General features: G+C 46.6%; 1 protein-coding gene across 1 annotated transcript; it reads right to left on the bottom strand.

The window, feature by feature from the left end:
• Window positions 1-305: 305 nt before the first annotated feature.
• LOC310673904 (angiopoietin-4-like) lies at window positions 306-18,085 on the bottom strand (the record flags this gene model as incomplete). Its single annotated transcript, XM_083432708.1, has 6 exons — window positions 306-628; window positions 5,799-5,994; window positions 7,168-7,384; window positions 7,945-8,082; window positions 10,533-10,755; window positions 17,588-18,085. 6 exons carry the CDS (start codon window positions 18,083-18,085, stop codon window positions 482-484), a joined length of 1,419 nt encoding a protein of 472 aa, XP_083288834.1. The 3' UTR covers window positions 306-481.
• Window positions 18,086-24,648: the final 6,563 nt, after the last annotated feature.

The raw sequence follows: 24,648 nt of genomic DNA, 5'->3' as shown, positions 1-24,648 counted from the left end.
ATTAAGCGAAAGAGGGACTTTGAGGTCCAGCAAAGCCCAGCTTCTTCCAACAGAGGGCAGCACTGCACCGCTCCAAGCCCATCAGTCTTCATAAAATATACTGATATTCCAAGCTCATTTCGTTGGTTTCCTTTTTGTAGCCTGTTTTGTTCTGACAGAGAGCTGGACGCAGCCATTCCTCAAGAAGGCATGACGTCCACTGGGCTGCCATCTCCACACTTGCAGCCACCAAAGCACCCACATTTAGGGAGGGCACCAACCACCCCTCGTTCGTCAAGCTAGCCTTGCTGCCAGAATGCACCCCTCCTGGGCGAAAGCGCCCGAGGGTCAGATTCTGTCCACTGCTCTTTGCATTGTCCACGTGACAGACCGACTGGCGTGAGGGGCCATGCCTCAGGACAGGCCGATGGACTGCGATGCAGTTGTCCAGGGTCATCTATCACCCAACTGTGATTTGATGAGAAGGAGATCCCGGGTTCCTTCATGGGGAGAGGTGGGGGCGGAACGTGCGGGGGCGGATCATCATGGTGACTTTTTTGAGGGAGTAATAATCGGTGTCCTTCCACGTGTACCAGACCACTCCATCGGGGCCAAGAATCTTGCGGTTCTTCAGAGAGTATCTCCCACCCTGCGCATATGGGCAACACAGGAGGGGAGGAGAGAGGGAGAGAGTTGGGGAAGAGAACTGTTATGTACTGAATTGAAAAGGATCCAAAATGCAGCTGATTGGTCCTAGAACAATAGGATCCAGAATGCAGCAGTCTGACTGGTCCTAGAAAAATAGGATCCAGAATGCAGCAGTCTGACTGGTCCTAGAACAATAGGATCCAGAATGCAGCAGTCTGACTGGTCCTAGAACAATAGGATTCAGAATGCAGCAGTCTGACTGGTCCTAGAACAATAGGATCCAGAATGCAACAGTCTGAGTGGTCCTAGAACAATAGGATCCAGAATGCAGCAGTCTGATTGGTCCTAGAACAATAGGATCCAGAATGCAGCAGTCTGATTGGTCCTAGAACAATAGGATCCAGAATGCAGCAGTCTGATTGGTCCTAGAACAATAACATCCAGAATGCAGCAGTCTGACTGGTCCGCAGGAGCCACCCAATCCAACTCCAGGTGGAAGTGAATCTGCAATCTGATTGGCCTACAGGAGAATCCCAGAATTAGCCAATCACGTGGGGCCCATTGTGTAAATAATGTATACAAAGCAGACATTTCGGGGGAACTTCCATTCCTCACCACTATGAGCTGAATAAAGAGCATGAAATCCACACTCCACTCCGAGTAATATTTCAAGAACAGAGGGTAAATTTGCACCCTTTTGCTAAAACCAGATGTGGAAGTCTGATACCTAGAGCTTAATGTGGGGTGGCAGGACACGAGGCCCTCTAAATTAAGGGTGGATGATTCTATCAATCTCCATTTCTCATTTCTGCTTCAGTTTACGATTCCTCCTTTTTTTACATCTCCAAGAAAACGGTGAGCATTCTGGTGTAAATTCCTCCTAATATGCAGATTACAGTGCATGCTCGGATTGTGAACGTGATCTGTGCGGGTGGCACGTTCGCAACCCGCAGCGCTGCATCTGTGCATGCACGGGTCACGATTCAGCGCTTCTGCGCATATGCAAAGTGCGATTTAGAGCTTCTGTGTGCATGCATGAGTGCCGAAACCCAGAAGTAACCCGTTCCGGTACTTCTGTGTTCGGCGCGGTGCATAACCTGAAAACATGCAAACTGAATAGACAGAAAGGACTGACAGAACTCGGGACCAGGAAGAAGAGACGGTGGATGAAGTTTGGCAGAAATTTTAAAAATTCATCTAGAGAAGTATTGTCAAATTAATGACTGTTAGGGAAATCTTGGAATGAAACTATTAGGCTTTAGTAGAAATGTTGTAAGGAGTTATGTATAAATAATTTTTTTAAGTTCTAGGGTTTTTTCTTTTTATGGTAAGATAAGGCCAAAATAAATTAAGACAATTAAAGGACAGAATATAGTGAAAGATGGAAAGGATTTGCTGAGATAATTAATAATTAGAATACAAAAGAGGGAGGTGTGAGGAGGTCGAGGAAATAAGTTAATGAAGATAAGGATATGGAAATATTGGATTTGTTTTTAAATTTATTCTTCTGTTCTTGTTTTTGACTTTGGTGTATTGTATGTTTGGTTTTTTTTTATTTTTTTTACTGATTTGTATTGTTAATTCTGTTTTTTCACTTTTCTTGTTTTTCTTTCGTCTTTTTTTCTTGTAACTTTAAATTTCCAATAAATATTACTTTTTTAAAAAAGGAAAACATGCAAACTGAAGCGTCTGTAACCCGAGGCAGGACCGGAGAAGAGATGGTGGAAGAAGACTGGAAGAAATTTAAAGACTATCTGCAGAAATACTACAAGATTAATGAATGTTAGAATGACGTCTGATTGAATGTAAGAGGTTATTAGTAAAAAGTAGTAAATTTAAAAGACTTAACATTTTAAGATACTAAGGAGATAAAGTTATATTAAGATACTAAAAACAAGAGAAGGACCAATGAAGGCAGAGGGAAGGGATTTGCTGATTAAATCTAAGATTTGGAATACAGGGAAGGGAGGTGTGGGGAAGTCGGTGAAATAAGTGAATGCAAAAAATGTAATGAAAATGGAATTGTTTTTATTGCTGTTTTACTATTTTTACTTTGATGTTTTGTGTTTTTGTAATCTTGTATTTTTCTTTTTTTTGTTGTCTTCCTTTTTTGTTTAATTTTTTTGTGCAAAACTTAATAAAATATTTTTTAAAAAACAAAAACAAAATACAGCTCAAAATTTGAAAAAAAAAAAAAAATTAACCCAAGGCAGGACTGTACTGAGTATGCAATTTCCCCTAATCGACACATTTCTTGCAGGCATTTTGCCTGCTCTTTCCACTAAGACATTCATTCTTATGTTCACTGCCCCCTCCCCATAGGAGAACTGCATTGCAAAATTCAGAAAAGAGCAAATCTGGAAAGATGGCCTTATTTCACTTCACATGGAGCTCTGAGAAGCACACTGCTTTTCTCTCTTATCCCCTTGGTGCAGAAGTTTCTGGATTCTAATTCCCATTTCCTACTGACCCGTTAGAAGAAGAAGAAGGAGAGTTTGGATTTGATATCCCACTTTATCACTACCTGAAGGAGTCTCAAAGTGGCTCACGATCTCCTTTCCCTTCCTCCCCCACAACAAACACTCTGTGAGGTGAGTGGGGCTGAGAGACTTCAGAGAAGTGTGACTGGCCCAAGGTCACCCAGCAGCTGCATGTGGAGGAGCGGAGACACGAACCCGGTTCACCAGATTACGAGTCCACCGCTTCGAACCACTACACCACACTGGCTCTCACACTAGCTGGGACTGATGGGGGCTGAACAACAACTGGGTGTGACCTGGATTCGAATCCCCACTATTCCCTGTCTTCTGTTGTATGAATTAAACTCTCTCATTGGTTGCAAGTCAGCTTCAAGGATGACACCTCCTGTCACCTCAGTCTAATTGTCTGGAGAGGCAGATCCAGAAAATGCTATGACCACACCTGGCAACCCACCAGGGTCTAAATTACTTTCCTATGTTTGGAGTCAGGTAGGTAGCCGTGTTGGTCTGACGCAGTTGAAATATATATATATATATATATATATATATATATATACACAGTGGTGCCCCGCAAGACGAATGCCTCGCAAGACGGAAAACCCGCAAGACGAAAGGGTTTTCCGTTTGCAGAGGCGCTTCGCAAGACGAATTTCCCTATGGGCTTGCTTTGCAAGACGAAAATTGACAAAAAATTTTGAATTTTTTCCCCGCTCCAAAACCCCTTTTTCTGAAGCGCTAAGCTGCTAAAAACATTTTAGCAGCAAAACCGCTAATCCCCTAAGCCTTAAAAAGCCGTTTTTAGCCCTTAAAATGTCAATAGCGCTAATAGCGCTAATCCGTCAATGGGCTTGCTTCGCAAGACGAAAAAACCGCAAGACGAAAAGACTCACAGAACGGATTCTTTTCGTCTTGCAAGGCACCACTGTATATATATATATATATATATATATATATATATATATATATATATATAATTGTCCAGTAGCACCTTAGAGTTTGTTCTGGGTATAAGCTTTTGTGTGCATGCACACTTCTTCAGATACACTGAAACATAAGTCAGTGTCCAGGGCAGCTGTTTACCAGCTCCATCTGGTACGCAGGATGAGACCCTCCCTGCCCGCGGACTGTCTCCCCAGAGTGGTGCATGCTCTGGTTATCTCCCGCTTGGACTACTGCAATGCGCTCTATGTGGGGCTACCTTTGAAGGTGACCCGGACACTACAACTAATCCAGAATGTGGCAGCTAGACTGGTGACTGGGAGCAACTGCTGAGACCACATAACACCGGTCTTGAAAGACCTACATTGGCTCCCAGTACGTTTCCGAGCACAATTCAAAGTGTTGGTGCTGACCTTGAAATCCCTAAACGGCATCGGTCCAGAATTGATTTTAGAATGCATTGATTTTAGAATGCATTTCAATTAATTGATTGTGATTTTATGTAAACTGTGTTACATTTATTGTTGTTAGCTGCTCTGAGCCCGGCTTTGGCTGGGGAGGGCAGGATATAAATTATTATTATTATTATTATTGAAGGAGCATCTCCACCCCCATCGTTCTGGCCGGACACTGAGGTCCAGCGCTGAGGGCCTTCTGGTGGTTCCCTCACTGCGAGAAGCCAAGTTACAGGGAACCAGGCAGAGGGCCTTCTTGGTAGTGGCACCCGCCCTGTGGAACGCCCTCCAACCAGATGTAAAGGAAATAAACCACTATCTGACTTTTAGAAGACATTCTGAAGGTAGCCTTTTTAGGGAAGCTTTTAATGTTTAACAGACCACTGTATTTTAATATTTTGTTGGAAGCCGCCCAGAGTGATTGGGGAAACACAGCCAAATGGGTGGGGCATAAATAATAAATTGTTGTTGTTGTTGTTGTTGTTGTTGTTGTTGTTGTTGTTATTACTACTACTACTACTACTACTATTATATAGTGTGAGGGTGGGGTGGGATTTTTCTCAGAAGGGTAGTGGGAGATGGGTGTGACTCAATGGGTATGGTAAACCTGTTGACAACTGTTAACGACTGCAATTAGTCCTACAGGAAAAAGCAAGGGATAGTATGCAGATGACCAATAATAGCTTTAGCATATACAGTGGTACCTCAGGTTAAGAACTTAATTCATTCTGGAGGTCCGTTCTTAACCTGAAACTGTTCTTAACCTGAAGCAGCACTTCAGGGGCCTCCTGCTGCTGCTGCGCCACCAGAGCACGATTTCTGTTCTCATCCTGAAGCAAAGTTCTTAACCTGAAGCACTATTTCTGGGTTAGCGGAGTCTGTAACCTGAAGCGTCTGTAACTTGAAGCGTCTGTAACCCGAGGTACCACTGTACAGTGGAACCTCGTGTTATGGACGGGATCTGTTCCGGAGGCCCGTCTGTAACATGGAACTGACGCAAGCCGAAGTGTCGCTTCTGCGCACGCACGGGGTGCGATTTAGTGCTTCTGCAAATGCGCGAGCAGCGAAACCTGGAAGTAACCCATTCCGGTGCTTCCGGGTAGCCGCAGGCCGCAACACAAAAACACGAAACCTGAAGCGGACCTAACTTGAGGTATGACTGTAAATTTAGCATATAAATTTAGCAATTTTTAGCATATTACACCCACCCACTCACAAGTTTGCTTGAAGCTGAAATTAAAATGAAAACCCGAGAGGGCAGGTGGGCTGCGGAGGCCACCTTGGTGTCCTGACTTACTTTGTAGTAAACGCCGTTGAGGTTGGAGAAGAAGCACTGGTGGTACCACCAGCCTCCGTGGGAGATGGCGGCGCAGATATTCCCCGAGTCGGGGGTGCTGAAACTCCTCTTGTTGTGGTACCAGGCGAAGGAATCCTCCACCGTCCCGCTGAAGCCCTCCACATGCAGGCGGTAGTAATTCACCTCGTTCTCAATGCTGCAAGGCAACAGGGAAGGTTTCTGAGAGCATCTAAGAGTGGGCTTCTAAGTCGTCGCTCCCGAGCCGGGACAACATCCAGAGGGGAGCTGGTTTTGCAGAAATCGAAAGGCTTCTTGTTTCCTAACCTCTGCACTCTGCAGGCGAGGGCCTCCTGCAGATGGCGTATTATTTATTTCCTCATTAAAACATTTGTATAGGATGTGGGTGGCGCTGTGGGTTAAACCACACAGCCTAGGACTTGCCGATCTGAAGGTCGGCAGTTCGAATCCCCACGACGGCATGAGCTCCCGTTGCTCAGTCCCTGCTCCTAAAGGGTGGGGTGTAAACTTAAATGATTTTATTTATTTATCCACTAAAAAATAATAATAATTAGACACACCCAAGCAGATGTTTAGAAAGTTTAAAATTTTTCCTGCTATTCCCCCCGCAATTGATAGTTTTATGGTTTTATCTTTTTTTGTAAATCGCTTGGTTTTTTGTTTTAACAATAAAGCGGTGTAGGAATAGGTCATGAAATAAATGAATAAAACAAATCCCTGACCATTGGGCATGCTGGCTCTTGGGGCTGATGGGAGGGGCAGTTCAACAAGAGGGTGCTTTGGATAGAGGAAAGCATCTAAAATATGGGTGGTGTACTGTGGAGAGTGTATTAACTTATGGTCTGTGTGTGTGGTTTGGGAGCTGCACGGCCAGGGGAAAAACAATGCTGTCCAGGGTTGTAAAGACTGCGGAGAGAATAATTGGGTGCACTCTTCCCACCTTGGATCAAATCTACGCTTCCAGGTGCCATAAGAAAGCTGCAGAGATAGCGCAGGATAGTGCGCACCCCGGAAATAATCTCTTTCAGCTTCTGCCTTCTGGAAGAAGGTACAGGGTTATAAAGACTAGGACTAGCCTCTTGAGAAACAGTTTCTATCCAAATGCAATTTTGGTTTTAAATGCCGTGTAAGGAGTCTCTATGGGAGTATATTGTATTTAAAAATTGGGTATCAGAGTTTTTAGGGGGCTAACCTGGCAGGGATAGCTGGGGTAGCAGGCTTGCTGGGTTTTGAATGTCTTATGCAGATTTTTCAATTTCGTTGTTCTGTATGGCACAATGGCAATAAAGATTATCGTATTATTGTGTTTTGCTGGGCAGCAACCCAGATGCCCTCTCACCTGAAGACCTACCTGAACAGCTGGTAAAAGGCATGTTTGTGCTTATTGTTCCAATCTTCCAGGTCGATGCGGAGAGAGTAGTCCCCTTGGCTGGTGATCTTGTGAATGTTTTCGTTGCCCATCCAGAATTCACTGCTCAACTCCCCAAAGCCGTCTTTGTACTCGTTCCACGTCCGGTTGAAATTGACCGTGCCATCCTGACGCCGCTGGATGACGGTCCAGCCTCCACCTGCCACACAATTGCGGCGAGAAATGTCATTGAACTGGCAATCCAACTGAAAAAACACACACCCTGATCTGAACTTCTCCCACCCCGTTTGGAAGATTTAAAGGTAAAGGACCCCTGAGGGACGCGGGTGGTGCTGTGGGTTAAACCACAGAGCCTAGGACTTGCCGATCAGAAGGTCGGCGGTTCAAATCCCCGCGACGGGGTGAGCTCCCGTTGCTCGGTCCCTGCTCCTGCCAACCTAGCAGTTCAAAAGCACGTCAAAGTGCAAGTAGATAAATAGGTACCACTCTGGCGGGAAGGTAAACAGAATTTCTGTGCGCTGCTCTGGTTCACCAGAAGTGGCTTAGTCCTGCTGACCACATGACCTCGGCCAGTAAAGCGAGATGAGCGCCGCAACTCCAGAGTTGGTCACGACTGGACCTAACGGTCAGGGGTCCCTTTACCCTTTACCTAAAGGACCCCTGACAGTTAAGTCCAGTCACGAAGCAGCGTCTGACCCAAGCATCTCAACATGTAAGGAAACACCAGGGAGGACCTTCTCCGATTGCCTCCTTCCATACCTTCCACATCCATCTCGCATAGCACTTCAATGGGCAGACCTCCATCGGATGGCATGATGCTATAGACGCCCGACCGCCGGACCCCGTTGTAGTATATGGAGGCACAATCGATGGGGCAGTTCTTGGCATGCTTCACATCTGCCGGGGAGGAAGGGAGAGAAAAACCATTTCAAGGCATCATCTGGATTGAGCCCGCAAACCAATAATAACAAACTGACTTTAATTGCTCCACCTAGGGTTGTCATATTTCAAGAAGTGAAAATCCGGACAAAAAAGTTGTTGAGCTTCTTTTTTTGGGGGGGAGGGGAGCTGTTGAGTCCTTCCTTCCTTCCTTCCTTCCTTCCTTCCTTCCTTCCTTCCTTCCTTCCTCCCTCCTTTTTTTGGTGAAATCTCCAAAAAATTGAAGTTTTTGATATACATGGTTCCTCTGGTTGCAAACGGGATCCGTTTCAGAGGCCCTTTCGCAACATGAAAAGAGCGCAACCCACAGTGGCACGTCTGCACACGCACAGGTTGCGATTCGTCACTTCTGAGCATGCACGCGATGTCACTTTGCGCGTCTGCGCATGCGTGAGCTGTGAAACCCGGAAGTAACCCTTTCCGATACTTCTGGGTCGCCGCGGGATGTAACCTGAAAGAATGTAACGTAACATGAGGTATGACCGTATTCTTAAGGAAATTCACCAAAAAAGCAACACTTCCAACATGGGTTGCCATACACCTGGGTTTTCCCGGACGTTTTTGCTGATTTCCTGAAATTCCACCCAGACACTATTTCCAACGGATGAATCCCGTATATGTCTGGGAAATCCCAGACTTACAGCAGCCCTACCTCCACACTGGCATGTGATTGGACCCCACCCAAGCACATTGACCAGAGTCCCTCTTCTTGCCCTCTTCTTCCGAGAGCCAGTGTGGTGTGGTGGTTTAGAGCGGTGGACTCGTAATCTGGTGAACCGGGTTCGATTCCCTGCTCCTCCACATGCAGCTGCTGGGTGACCTTGGGCCAGTCACACTTCTCTGAAGTGTCTCAGCCCCACTCAGCTCACAGAGTGTTTGTTGTGGGGGAGGAAGGGAAAGGAGAATGTTAGCCGCTTTGAGACTCCTGAAGGGGAGTGAAAGGCTGGATATCAAATCCAAACTCTTCTTCTTCTTCTCCACACTGGCATGTGATTGAACCCCACCCAAGCACATTGACCGGAGTCCCTCTTCTTGCTGCAAAATGCCTCTCCCTTTGGCCCAGGGGCAACTGAGGTGACTCTGCTTACGTAGCCTCGGTGTGCAGTGGGATCAGAAGCGGACTGACCTGGTCTACATCCCGCTTAAAGCCAGGGGGACAGCGAGCACACAACATCCAGAACTGGCCGGCTTAAAGGATTGCTAGCCCAGAGGCGTGCTCTTCCCTTCGCCTACGTCAGGGGCTCAGGCTGGATTTGGGCTAGTGGGTGAAAGTCTTTATCACATAATCCCAGTTGGAGGATAGATGGGAAGGGCTCCGCCAACCTGGTTGTTGTTATGGGGTCAAAGCCCACAAACACCATTAAGGGCATTTCCTTTGGGATCTTAGGGTGGGGAGAGGACCAGGAGACAAAAGGGGGCAGGGATGCCCCACAGAATACAGGTAAAGGTAAAGGTACCCCTGCCCGTACGGGCAAGTCTTGCCAGACTCTAGGGTTGTGCGCTCATCTCACTCTATAGGCTGGGAGCCAGCGCTGTCCGCAGACACTTCCGGGTCACGTGGCCAGTGTGACAAGCTGCATCTGGCGAGCCAGTGCAGCACACGGAACGCCGTTTACCTTCCCGCTGGTAAGCGGTCCCTATTTATCTACTTGCACCCGGAGGTGCTTTCGAACTGCTAGGTTGGCAGGTGCTGGGACCGAACGACGGGAGCGCACCCCGCCGCGGGGATTCGAACCGCCGACCATGCGATCAGCAAGCCCTAGGTGCTGAGGTTTTACCCACAGCACCACCCGCGTCCCCATAGAATACAGAGGAGGTGCCTAATGAAGGCTCAGGATGGGATTTGGGAAGTGAGGAAATCAATGCATGATCAAGGAAAAGTAAAAGGTAAAGGTAAAGGGACCCCTGACCATTAGGTCCAGTTGTGGCCGACTCTGGGGTTGCGGCGCTCATCTCGCTTTATTGGCCGAGGGAGCCGGTGTACAGCTTCCGGGTCATGTGGCCACCATGATAAGCCGCTTCCCGCCGGAGTGGTACCTATTTGTCTACTTGCACTTTGACATGCTTTCGAACTGCTAGGTTGGCAGGAGCAGGGACCGAGCCACGGGAGTTCACCCCGTCGCAGGGATTCGAACCGCCAACCTTCTGATCGGCAAGTCCTAGGCTCTGTGGTTTAACCCACAGCGCCACCCGCGTCCCATATAGCATATATTCAACACAAAAAACAGCGACAATCTGTTGTTGGCAAAGCACAGCTGGACACATAAAGGGCCCCATTACCTCCAGTACCTTCAAAGCTAAATTCGGCCCTGACCCCAAGGGTCATCTAGTCCAAACCTCTGCAGGCAGGAGTCTTTTGGCCAACGTGGGACTCGAACCCGAGTCTTGGCTCTTCCGGGGGGACTCACCTGGGTAGTGCATCTCGTGCTGGAGCCTCATCTCCACCGGGACCAGGCAGCCTGGGTTGTGCCGCACCCAGTCCATCAGCAGGGAGACATTGTGGACCTGGGCCTGCATGTCGTAGAGCAGCGTGGCCTGAATGTGCTGCAGGGTGCTGGCCTCCTGGTAGTGCTGCTCCAGCTCTTGAACCCGCTGCTCCACGGTGGCGTTGCGGCTGGACTTCTCTTCATGCTTCACAGCAGGATGGGGGCCGACAGGTGGCATGGGATAAAGGACAAACAAAGCATTCAAGAGATGCTCAAGAGCCCCCTCCCCACCTCCTGAGTTGGGTCAACTGGTCAATAGAGGAACAACTCTTTAGAAATTGGTGCCCTGTGCCTTTCCCCTTTTGTGTTGTGTTCCCCCCCAATTGTAAGCCTTGTTTAATTGGTTATATGCAGGTAAAGGTAAAGGCCCCCTGGACAGTTAAGTCCAGTCAAAGGCAACTATGGGGTTGCGGCACTCATCCTGCTTTCAGGCCGAGGGAACTGGTGTTTGTCCACAGATTTCCGGGTCATGTGGCCAGCATGATAAAACTGCTTCTGGTGCAACGGAACACTGTGACAGAAGCCAGAGCATATGGAAACGCCATTTACCTTCCCGCTGCAGTGGTACCTATTTATCCACTTGCGCTGGTGTGCTTTCGAACTGCTAGGTAGGCAGGAGCAGGGACACAGCAACAGGAGCTCACCCCATTGAGGGGATTCAAACTGCCGACCTTCTGATCAGCAAGGCCAAGAGGCTCAGTGGTTTAGACCACAGCTCCACCTGTGTCCCTATTGTATGCAACCTGAACTGGGAGCCTTTCTGGCTGAAGAGCGAGGTTCCAAAAACTCCAAACAAACAAACAAACAAACAAACAAACAAACAAACAAACAAGAATGGTCTGGATAGGTTAGTTGGTTAGAGTGTGGTGCTGATAAGGGTGCAGATTTGACCCCCATGTGGGATGACTAAATTTTCCTGCATTGCAAGGGGTTGGTCTAGATGATCCTCTGGGTCCCTTCTAACTCTACAATATTAGGATTCTAAGAATGCCATTTTCTACTGATGCTTTAAAGCATGGGTAGGCAACCGAAGGCCCGGGGGTCTGATCCGGCCCAATCGCCTTCTAAATCTGGCCTGCGGATGGTCCGAGAATCAGCTTGTTTTTACATGAGTAGAATGTGTCCTTTTATTTAAAATGCATCTCTGGGTTATTTGAGGGGCATAGGAATTCGTTCATTAATTCCCCCCCCCAAAAAAATAGTCCGGCCCCCCACAAGGTCTGAAGGACAGTGGACCGGCCTCCTGCTGAAAAAGTTTGCTGACCTCTGCTAAAGGATGGGCAAAATGCAGTGGGCAAGCTTGCTGAGGAAACATTGTGCTGGGGAATAATAATAATAATAATAATAATAATAATAATAATAATAATAATTTATTTGTACCCTAGGGACGCGGGTGGCGCTGTGGGTTAAAGCCTCAACGCCTAGGACTTGCCGATCAAAAGGTCGGCGGTTCGAATCCCCGCGGCGGGGTGCGCTCCTGTTGCTCGGTCCCAGCGCCTGCCAACCTAGCAGTTCGAAAGCACCTTCAGGTGCAAGTAGATAAATAGGGACCGCTTACCAGCAGGAAGGTAAACGGCGTTCCGTGTGCTGCACTGGCTCGCCAGATGCAGCTTGTCACACTGGCCACGTGACCCGGAAGTATCTTCGGACAGCGCTGGCCCCCAGCCTCTTAAGTGAGATGGGTGCACAACCCTAGAGTCTGGCAAGACTGGCCCGAATGGGCAGGGGTACCTTTACCTTTTACCTTTATTTGTACCCCGCCCATCTGGCAGGCTTTCCCCAGCCACTCTGGGCGGCTTCCAACAAAGATTAAAAATACATTAAAATGTCACACATTAAAAACTTCCCTGAAGAGGGCTGTATTGCACTGTAAGGCGGCCCATGATGCACATTCCTAACACACACACACACACACACACACACACACAGACACAATGTACAAGACTTGTGTGGCCAAACCCCTTAAGAGCTGATGACTCTGGTGTGTTTGTGATCTCTGGCTCATCGTCTGATCTGTCATTAGCCAACCCCCCAAGAGAAGCTTATCTGGCAAAGGGCAAGGACCCTCTGTAGAGAATTAAACAAAGAGAACTTGTGATCCTCTCATCTTGCACGGAGACACTTGGCAGCGGGAAGCTCAGCAGAGAAATAAACAAACATGTGTTGGATAAAGGGCATGATCCAAGGAGAGCACGCTTGGTACGAAACCCAGCACAGGGACGTGAACCATCGCTGGTCACACAATTCAGTGAGATTCTCCTTCTTGAAGCTCCTTTCGAGTAGGAGCCCCTCTGCAGTGGGGCTCATAGAATCATAGCATCATAGAATCATAGAGTTGGAAGAGACCACAAGGGCCATCGAGTCCAACCCCCTGCCAAGCAGGAAACACCATCAGAGCGCTCCTGACATATGGTTGTCAAGCCTCTGCTTAAAGACCTCCAAAGAAGGAGACTCCAGCACACTCCTTGGCAGCAAATTCCACTGTCGAACAGCTCTTACTGTCAGGAAGTTCTTCTAATGTTTAGGTGGAATCTTCTTTCTTGTAGTTTGGATCCATTACTCCGTGTCCGCTTCTCTGGAGCAGCAGAAAACAACCTTTCTCCCTCCTCTATGTGACATTCTTTTATATATTTGAACATGGCTATCATATCCCCCCTTAACCTCCTCTTCTCCAGGCTAAACATGCCCAGCTCCCTTAGCCGTTCCTCATAAGGCATCGTTTCCTGGCCTTTGACCATTTTGGTTGCCCTCCTCTGGACACGTTCCAGTTTGTCAGTGTCCTTCTTGAACTGTGGTGCCCAGAACTGGACACAGTACTCCAGGTGAGGTCTGACCAGAGCAGAATACAGTGGCACTATTACTTCCCTTGATCTAGATGCTATACTCCTATTGATGCAGCCCAGAATTGCATTGGCTTTTTTAGCTGCCGCGTCACACTGTTGGCTCATGTCAAGTTTGTGGTCAACCAAGACTCCTAGATCCTTTTCACATGTACTGCTCTCAAGCCAGGTGTCACCCATCTTGTATTTGTGCCTCTCATTTTTTTTGCCCAAGTGCAATACTTTACATTTCTCCCTGTTAAAATTCATCTTGTTTGTTTTGGCCCAGTTCTCTAATCTGTCAAGGTCGACAGGAAGACAAAAACATGAGAAAAGCCTGGTGGATCAGGCCCGTGGACCACCTAGTCCAGCATCCTGGCCTCACAGCGGCCAACGAGATGCCTGTGGGAAGCCCACAGCGAGCAGAAATGGTCTCTCCCCTTCTGTGATTTCCAGGAGATCTCCTACTGGATTGCTTCTAAAATCCATTGGTCCCACAACCTGCAGGCTAACAGGAAATGAAATTGATTTATCTCTTAGCTGAGCTACCATGGGAGCCAAGGCGTCCCTGTCCTGGCAGTGGTGCATGCTCTGAAGGTGGCCCTGTTTAGGGAAGCTTTTAATGTTTAACAGACCACTATATTTTAATACTTTGTTAGAAGCCACCCAGAGTGGCTGGGGAGACCCAGCCAGATGGGCGGGGTATAAATAATATATTATTATTATTATTATTATTATTATTATTATTATTATTATTATTAAAAATGCTTTTATGTCAGCCATGGGGATTTTATTTACTAAACTCCAGACTTAGATGCTCAATGTACACCATCCATTCACGCCACCTAAGGAAATATGGATGTTTTGATTTGTATTGCTGTGTCGCCGTTTCTTTCTCTTGCTATTTACTGCTTGTTGGTTTTGTAAACTGCATGATGCAGTACCTTGCTGCCACATTTTTGGGTTGCTACTAATGTTAATCAAAGTTAAAGCATGATGGTGATCAACTAATTAATACCAGGAGTGTAGGTGCTCTCATCCTCAGAGAGGAGCAACCAGATTTGCGCAGGTGATGGACGCCAAATTGCAGAATGGTTCCAGTAAACAAATTCTGAGCTCCGTCAGATGGCAAAGATTTATGAGTCTTAATAATGAGAAAATATTGTTTATTCCTAAGGGGCCAAATCTCCTTTCCTTCTGTAATTCATACCTGGTGAACAGCCATCCTTTCTCTTACTCCTTTTTCATTTACATAACCTCCAGTTATGCAAATATTAAAGCACAATCTGTTCTCTTCTTACATCCAGGAGCGAAACAAAAAAATAAATAAATAGGGAAGCTATTTTTATTTGGTAGATTAATCAACTAACAGTCCAATCCTAAACTTGCCTACTTGGAAGTTAAGTCCGGCTGAACAGGAAAAGGCTTGCTCCCAAGTAAGTGGTGTGAGGATGGCAGACTAAGGGGAGCAACTGATGCATTTGTTTTGACAGACTCCTCCCTCCCCATTGCACCCCAAATCTGCTCCAGAGCATTGGGGAAGACCCCGGAACAGATTTAGAGGGTGCCTGGAGGGCTGGGAGGGGGGAAATGCCATTGCACCAGCAGAAATCCTTACACGAATGGAACAAGTTGCTTACTGCTACATTAGAATCATAGAGTTGGAAGAGACCACAAGGGCCATCGAGTCCAACCCCCTGCCAAGCAGGAAACACCATCAGAGCACTCCTGACATATGGTTGTCAAGCCTCTGCTTAAAGACCTCCAAAGAAGGAGACTCCACCACACTCCTTGGCAGCAAATTCCACTGTCGGACAGCTCTTACTGTCAGGAAGTTCTTCCTAATGTTTAGGTGGAATCTTCTTTCTTGTAGTTTGGATCCATTGCTCCGTGTCCGCTTCTCTGGAGCAACAGAAAACAACCTTTCTCCCTCCTCTATGTGACATCCTTTTATATATTTGAACATGGCTATCATATCACCCCTTAACCTCCTCTTCTCCAGGCTAAACATGCCCAGCTCCCTTAGCCGTTCCTCATAAGGCATCGTTTCCAGGCCTTTGAGCATTTTGGTTGCCCTCCTCTGGACACGTTCCAGTTTGTCAGTGTCCTTCTTGAACTGTGGTGCCCAGAACTGGACACAGCACTCCAGGTGAGGTCTGACCAGAGCAGAATACAGTGGCACTATTACTTCCCTTGATCTAGATGCTATACAAGTACACATTTTTAGTTGATTAAATTGTAGAGAGACAATTAAATTTGGCATGGTACTGAGTTAAGCATGTATTTAGTTTCAGAGGCTAGTTTTAAAGAATCCCAGAATCCCAGACACTGTCAAAAGCTGTTGAAAGAGTGCAAATATTTACCTGTAATCAATCAATCAATCAATCAATCAATCAGAAAGCAGATGGTTAATCAAATAAACTGGGTGGCAGTCTGTCCTCTCCTCCTGTGCCCAATCCCACCACTCAGGAGCAAAAGGGTTATTTAATTCTAATCAGCAACACCTTTTTCTGGATAAAGGCTCTCTCAATCCTACCTGGGCTTCCTATTTGCCTTATGGCAGGCTTCCTCCACCTCGGCCCTCCAGATTTTTTGGGACTACAATTCCCATCATCCCTGACCACTGGTCCTGCTAGCTAGGGATCATGGGAGTTGTAGTCCGAAAACATCTGGAGGGCCGAGGTTGAGGAAGCCTGCCTTATGGGTTCTCAGCTCTGGGTTTCCAATACCTCAAGCAATCTCCTCTAACTAGTGATATTCTGTTGCCACCTTATAAACACTAATAAATCTGATTTATTCTGTCACAGACATGATAGCTTGGCCAAATGGCCGTCTGTTAGAGACTCTTTAGCTGAGATCTCTGCATTGCTGGACTAGAAGATCCTTGGGATCCACTCCAACTTTACTGTTCTATGATTTTGGGATGGTAAAAGCTGACTATAGCAGATTCTTATATGATTTGTTTCTAATAACTGTGTTTGGATACCACAAGCTTGGCATGAGCCAACAGTGTGACTCAGCAGCAGAAAACGCTAATTCTATTGTAGGCTGCATCAACAGAAGTATAGTGTCCAGGTCATGGGTAGGCAAACTAAGGCCCGGGGGCTGGATCCGGCCCAATCGCCTTCTCAATCCGGCCAGCGGACGGTCCAGGAATCAGCGTGTTTTTACATGAGTGCCTTTTTATTTAAAATGCATCTCTGGGTTATTTGTGGGGTATAGGAATTCATTCGTTCCCTGACCCCCAGATATAGTCTGGCCCCCCACAAGGTCTGAGGGACAGTGGACCGTCCCCCTGCTGAAAAAGTTTGCTGACCCATGGTCAAGGTCAAGGGAAGTAATAGTACCACTCTATTCTGCCGTTGGCTGATTAATATCCTATAGCAGCAGTTCTCAACCTGTAGGTCCCCAGATTGGACTACAAATCCCATCATCCCTGAGTTCTGGCCTTGCTAGCTAGGGGTGATGGGAGTTGTAGTTCAACAACATCTGGGGACCCACAGGTTGAGAAAGGCTGTCCTATAGCCCTTTAAATGTATCTGTGGGAAGTGGGGTGGTCATTATTTTGTTGCGTTGGTTTAATTATTTACTTGTGCTCTGTCTTGTATTTTATTCCATAAACTGCCTTGGGATGTCTTGATCAGTGGTGTAGTGTGGGGGGTGCAGGGGGGGCCGGCCGCACCGGGCGCAACATCTGGGGGGGGGGCGCTCGCACTCGCAGCTCTCTGCCCCTACCTGGCTCACTCACTCTGTCTCACTGCAGTGCTGGCTGTGCGAATCCGATCCGAGCTGCCGGGTCGCCGCCCACTGTGGAGGGGAGGGTGCCAGGCGTGCGGTGCGGAGAGAGAGCGAGGGACTATCTGGGGGAGGGACAGTGCAGCGGGGGGGGGGGGCGCAAATTACTTGCCTTGCCCCGGGTTAGGGGGCGCAAATTACTTGCCTTGCCCCGGGTGCTGACAACCCACGCTACGCCACTGGTCTTGATGGATGGATGGATGAATGAATGAATCTGATGTCACAATCACATCATGTGACTGACAGGTGGGTTGCCCCAACCATGCACTAAAGTTGGAACGTGGGACAGATCCAGCCCAATGGTCCCCAAAGTCTCCCTATACCTAAGTTGCTGCCCATGTTTTTCCCCATTAAGAAACTCACCTGAAGCTCCAAAATCTTGATGCGGTGACGATGGTTCCTCAGCTCCTCCTGGAGCTCTGAGATGAGTTCTCGCAGCTCCAGGATCTGTTGCTTCCTCTCCTCGTTCTCGTGAAGCCAGTAGGAGACCTCGTCTGTGCAACGGAACATGTCAGGGCACCTCTGCTGGTCCAGTTGCGGCAAGGTGGCAATGATCTTGCACCTGCCATTGGGCAGGACCTGGTTGCTGTATTCTCCGCACTGGATGAGTCCAGGGCTCCCTTGGTGGCCGTCATCTCCGCTCATCCCTTCGCCATCGGCCGCCAGGGGTCTCTGCAGGGAGCGGCGGTTCAGGAAGGCCAGGAAGAGGAGTGTTTGTGCCACCAGCCTTTGGGGTCCTGAAGGCACCCCAAGCTTCATGGTGCAAGCACAGGCCCAGGCCAGCTGGCAATGGAACAGCCACTCGTTCAGAGGGTGGCCGCTATGGAGAAGTCTCCTTGGTGCAAACCCCAAACTTTGCATTGGCGTGGAAAGGAAGGGATCCACCGCGAGGGAGAGCCTAAGGCTGAATGTGGAGCTGCCATCGGGATTGCAAGGTTATAGGTGTGCGTCGATTCGAGAACCCAGGAAATGTGGTCCAGGGGATGGTAAGTATGAATTTCACTCCCCTCTGTTATTCCGCCTTGTATGGAATAACGCCAGCTCAGTCTAGGACCCAAGGTCTTCTTCAAATCTCCTTGAGGCTGTGTGCTTAGACTCAGGGTTTCCTTGGATTAAATAGAGCAGATTGCCTGGAACTGGTGCATTTTTCATGGAGGATGACAGCTAGAAGAAGAGGCTTCCGGCCACCAAGATTTCAGCACCATGGACAAGTCCTCCAGCAAGTCGTTTGCCCCAAAAGGAGGACCCAATAGGCAACTCACAGAGACTGCTGTTCATGCATGGATCACAAACAGCTGACTGTTTTAGGCATTTCGTAGTCTCTTTCCTTCATTTGGAAAAAACAAGCAGAAAATGAAAGGAAATGAGTTTCTTAACATTTACACGTGGCCCATGAACACCCACATTTTTTTTTTACAGGGGAAACATTTTGCGTAGTTTCAAGGCACCCTTGCCAAATTGTCCTTAGTTTTGCAAAGGGTAGGAAGAGGTACCAAAATTTCACTGTCAAAAATATTGACCATGGTCTCTCCATGAGCCACTTGTGAGATTGCTTCATGGCGCTTCCTTCCTCTGAATTACTCCTCAAAACCCACCATTTGCTTATGTGTAAGAACATTTATATACTGTCATGCCACTATATAGATATAGATGATATAGATATAGATATAGATATAGATATAGATATAGATATAGATATAGATATAGATATAGATATAGATATAGATATATATCAATGAGATTTACAGCAATAAAACTATAAAACCATACAATAAAAGCTATTAAAAAGACAGGCATCCATTCACCAATGTGTTCTTAATTGCTTGCATAGGCCTGGTTGACCTTGGGTCCTGGAACTTCATATGATTGTGGAATTCCCTCTGCTGGCAGGATAAGACCTTTTTGTTCAGACTAAGGTCCAGATGATGCTGACCACTCCACTGTTAGATCTTGGGGTGAACTCAGCTGCCTCTAAATGCATTCTGGTGTACCGTGTTTACTCGAGTCTAATGCGCCATCAAATCTAATGCGCACCTTAATTTTTGCAACGTAATTTGGCCAAAAAAGGTTGAACATTAGATTCGAGTAAATACGGTGTTTTAACTGTTCTCAGCTTTTACTTTGCATTTTACAAACCTTTGTAAGGTAAAGGTAAAGGGACCCCTGACCATTAGGTCCAGTTGTGGCTGACTCGCCATTTACCTTCCCACCGGAGCAGTACCTATTTATCTACTTGCACTGGTGTGCTTTCGAACTGCTAGGTTGGCAGGAGCAGGGACAGAGCAAAGGGAGCTCACCCCGTTGTGGGGATTTGAACCACCGACCTTCTGATCAGCAAGTCCTAGGCTCTGTGGTTTAACCCACAGCGCCACCCGCGTCCCTCCTTTGTAAGCTGCCTTAAATCCCAACTTGAGAGAAAGGCAGGATATTAACCCATTAAAACAACAAGCCTTCTCTACCCACGCATGGAAAAAAGTCAACGAAGTGGGGTTTTTTGGTGTGTGTTTTTTAAAGGATTCTTTTGCAAATGTGACTTGAAAGGATAACCAAAACCAATCTGTAAATTTCAAATTTACTTTCCACAATTTCCCCCAGTCCTCAAATTGTATATTATGTCAGATTGTTCTCTTTTGAAATAAAATTATATAAAAATGATGTATAGATGGTATATTACACCAGTACAGATAGCAAAAATGTACAAAACAAGGTCAAACACATGTTGGAAATGTAAAGAAAAGGACGGGACTTTTTAATCATATGTGGTGGGAATATAGAGAAATTTTAAAAAATTGGGAAGTGATATATAATGAATTGAAAAAAATGTTTAAAATGGCATTTGTAAAAAAAACCAGAAGCATTTTTGTTAGGGATTGTAGGACAAGACCTGCCAAGGAAAATGAAAAAATTATTTATGTATGCTACAACAGTGGCAATAGTCTAGATAGCACAAGGCTGGAAGAATGAGGAAATCCCAATGAAAGAACAGTGGCAAGAGAAATTGATGAGCTACACAGAGTTGGCTAAATTGACATACAAATTGCAGGACAAGGATAACTGTGACTTTAAAAAAACCAGAAGCATTTTTGTACTGGCTCCCAGTACGTTTCTGAGCACAATTCAAAGTGTTGGTGCTGACCTTTAAAGCCCTAAACGGCCTCGGTCCAGTATATCTGAAGGAGCGTCTCCACCCCCATCGTTCAGCCCGGACACTGAGGTCCAGCTCCGAGGGCCTTCTGGCGGTTCCCTCCCTGTGAGAACCTAAGTTAGAGGGAACCAGGCAGAGGGCCTTCTTGGTAGTGGCGCCCTCCCTGTGGAACGCCCTCCCACCAGATGTCAAAGAGAACAACAACTACCAGACTTTTAGAAGACATCTGAAGGAGCCCTGTTTAGGGAAGCTTTTCATGTTTGATGTATCACAGTATTTTAATATTCTTTTGGAAGCCGCCCAGAGTGTCTGGGGAAACCCAGCCAGATGGGCAGGGTATAAATAATTTATTATTGTTATTATTATTATTATTATTATTATTAGAATGGGAACTTTTTACAATTTATCTAAAAAGACAACAAAATAAATTGGACTCCTTGGCAGGTTTTGAATAAACATACACAAATTTATTGGTTGATAATATGGTAGATAGATAATGTAAGGATATGTATAATTTTATAACATGCAGAGCATAATATGTGCTGAGAAATCAGAGAGGAGCTGAGGAAAGTCTCTTGGGGGGGGGGGGTTGAAGGAAAATAATGAATATGGTATTCATTATGAAAAATAATGACTATGATATGTTTTGATAATTTGTTATGTTGAAATTGTTAATAAAAACATTTTTTAAAAAGGAAGGAAGGAAGGAAGGAAGGAAGGAAGGGAGGGAGGGAGGGAGGGAGGGAGGAAGGAAGGAAGGAAGGAAGGAAGGAAGGAAGGAAGGAAGGATAACCAAAACCACATGCAATTAATCAGAGAATCGGAGAATGGTTGAGTTGGAAGGGACCCCAACGGTCATCTAGTCCAACCCCCTGCAATACAGGAATCATAGCTAAAGAATTCATGACAGCCGACCACCCAACCTCTGCTTAAAAACCTCCAAGGAAAGTGGAAGACACAAGATCTACCCACCCGGGAAGAATGGCAGATGAAGCTGATGGACTATATGGAAATGGCGGAAATGACTGGTAGAATCCGAGACCAGGGAGAAGAGTCGGTGGAAGAAGATTGGAAAAAATTCAAAGTATATTTACAGAAATACTGCAAAATTAATGAATGTTAGAAGAATACTGGAATGAAGTTATATGGTTTTAGCAGAAATGTTATAAAGAATTAAGTAAAAACTGATTGTTAATGGGTTAAAGTGGAAAATTTAAAGTTAGATTGTGTCAAGATTAATTATAGAACAAAAAGTTGAGAAAGAGGGAAAGGATTTGCTGAATTAGCTAATTTGAACTAGAATTCAAAAAAAGGGAGGTGTGAGGAAGTCGAGGAAACAAGTAAATGAAAGATAAAGATATGGAAAATGGATGTGTTTTTAAATGTTTCTGTCTTTTTTGTTGTCTTGATGTATTTTTTTTCCCAATTATTCTTGATGTATTGTTTGTTAATTTTCTATTGTCTTTTTTTTCTTTCTTACTTTTCCCCCCTGTAACTATAACCCTTTAATAAATATTATTATATATATAAAAAAAACCTCCAAGGAAAGAGAGTCCACAAGCTCCTGAGGGAGACTGTTCCACCATTGACTGGCACTTAGCACCAGAAAGGTCTTGCTGATGTTTACTCAGAATCTCCTTTCTTGAAACTGGATGAGTCCAAAGCTTCACCCCCACTTGACCCCATCAAGCTGTTTGTGTTCTTGCTCCCTCTCTTTATATGTGACTGTGATGCACACGCACACACATTGTTAATATTCTCTTTCGTTGATTTGTGACACTGAGCTGTCTTCTGGAGCCGGATGGGTCACGATAAAACACATTTCCTTAGAGGAAACGCTGTTGTTGCAAGCCTTCTGACCTTTTCACCACATCTCTGCGGATTCCCCACCTACGAGAGCTCACTTGTGTTTTCCAAAGCTGAGAAAACGCCATCATCGTTTAGGGGCTCACCTTCAAATATCTCAAGGGCTGTTGGATGGAAGATGGAGAGAGCTTGCTTTCTGCCTCTCCAGATGGCAGCTCCCAAACCAATGGCTTCAAATTATAATAATAAGGACCTGTGTGAGTGTCTGGAGGCGATTGGAGGATGGATGGCGGCTAACGGATTGAGGTTGAATCCTGACAAGACAGAAGTACTATTCTTGGAGGACAGGGGGCAGGCTGGTGTGGAGGACTCCCTGATCCGGAATGGGGCAACTGTGCCCCTGAAGGACCAGGTGCGCAGCCTGGGAGTCATTTTGGACTCACAGCTGTCCATGGAGGTGCAGGTCAATTCTGTGTCCAGGGCAGCTGTTTACCAGCTCCATCTGGTACGCAGGCTGAGACCCTTCCTGCCCACAGACTGTCTTCCCAGAGTGGGGCATGCTCTGGTTATCTCCCGCTTGGACTACTGCAATGTGCTCTACGTGGGGCTACCTTTGAAGGTGACCCGGAAACTACAACTAATCCAGAATGCGGCAGCTAGACTGGTGACTGGGAGCGGCTGCCAGGACCACATAACACCGGTCCTGAGAGATCTGCATTGGCTCCCAGTACGTTTCTGAGAACAATTCAAAGTGCTGGTGCTGACCTTTAAAGCCCTAAACGGCCTTGGTCCAGTATATCTGAAGGAGCATCTCCATCCCCATCGTTCTGCCCGGACACTGAGGTCCATCGTCGAGGGCCTTCTGGTGGTTCCCTCACTGTGAGAAGCCAAGTTACAGGGAACCAGGTTATTGTATTTTAGTGTTTTGTTGGAAGCCACCCAGAGTGGCTGGGGAAACCCAGCCAGATGGGTGTGGTATAAATAATAAATTATTATTATTATATTTTTATTTATACCCCAAGCTTCTCGGTTCAGGAAACCAAGCTCAGGGCTGCTAACAACAAATTTAAAACACTTAATTAATGCTACAAAAAACAAACAAACAAAAAACCAGCATAAAATACGGTATAAAGCATAAATAACAATAAAATCAAAAATCAATTTAGGGGGAAAATCCATCCAATAAACATTAGATGATCACCAGGACTAGCTGGTTAGTCCCACTTGGGCCAGCGAAGAGACCAACAAGATTCTGACTATACGTTAGGTAGAACTTTCTGGTGGTAAGTTCTGTTTGACGGTGGAACGGGCTCTCTCAGAAGGACTCTCCTTATTTGGAGGTTTTTCAACGGAGGGTGGGTGGCCCATTGGTCAGGGATTCTTCAGCTCTGATCCCTGCATTGCAGGGGGGCTGGACTAGATGATGCCTGAGGTGCCCTTCCAACCCTCTGAAATCCTCCCTAAAAGCAAAACAGCATCCTGGGATGCTGAGAGTCAGCTCGAGTTGTGTTCTCCACCTGCAGCCACCTTAGACAAGTGGCCCTGAGTCAGGACAGACACCGAGACCCCAGAGAGAATGTGGGGCACAGCGGGGAGAGGAGAGCATTCGTCCCCCACAAAGACGACCCCTGAAAATAAGAAGCCCGAACTTACCTGCAAAAGGACCAGCCTCTCGGGATCCTTAAGCGACACGCCTGGGGACGCGGAGTGCGCTTTAAGGGAGGACTCCCAGGGCTTATTCTACCTGATCCTATCACTGAACTAAAAATAGCATTCAGGGGCCTTCTCAGTCGATGCACAAGAAGGAGGGCAGTAGCAGAGGCCCTGCTTGACCTTCAGGAGTTTTATCAGCGTGCAGGAGATTACATGGGAGGCTGGCTAGGGTCAATCTGTTCTTATTCACTGGGGGTGGGGGAAGGAGGAGCCTTAAAGGCAAGGCCACATTTGTGAATGAGAGGACGCCCGTGGCTCCTTCTTTGCCCTTTGCTGACGGACTGAAAGCAGCATCCATTGATGTCTGTGGGATGTGAAACACGAGAGCAGTCAAGTACAACATTGCTAGAGTGAACATGTTTACACATGGGGAGGAATGGTTGTCCAGCCAGCAGGTCAACTTGCTGTTTCCTTCTGGGCTGGGACAGACTTCCTCTGCATGGGACTAGAGGCGGGCGTGGCCTCACCTGTGCAGGTAACAAAAGCATAGGAATGGCCGCCATCTCTCTCTCTCATTGACTACATGCATCAAAGAAGCAACATCTGCTTAGCCAAAGATGCTCTCTTGGCTTCCAGTCAAGAGAGGACAAAGGGACTGTCTCCTTATGAGATAGTTTCCAGGGATATGTTACTTTTCTAAGCTAAGTCTCCCTTCTGGGATCCGATTGTGAACAGAATGTGAGTGAGTAAACTCTTTTTATACTTTTATAGAAGACTGTCTTTTATGAGGGAATAAGGGGGAAATACCAGAACAGTTATT

The sequence above is a fragment of the Podarcis tiliguerta genome (genome assembly GCF_965153285.1).
Source record: "Podarcis tiliguerta genome assembly, chromosome: 3".
Taxonomy (NCBI): Eukaryota; Metazoa; Chordata; class Lepidosauria; order Squamata; family Lacertidae; genus Podarcis; species Podarcis tiliguerta.
The sequence above is the reverse complement of the archived record's forward strand: the minus strand, read 5'-3'. Positions and strand labels throughout refer to the sequence as shown.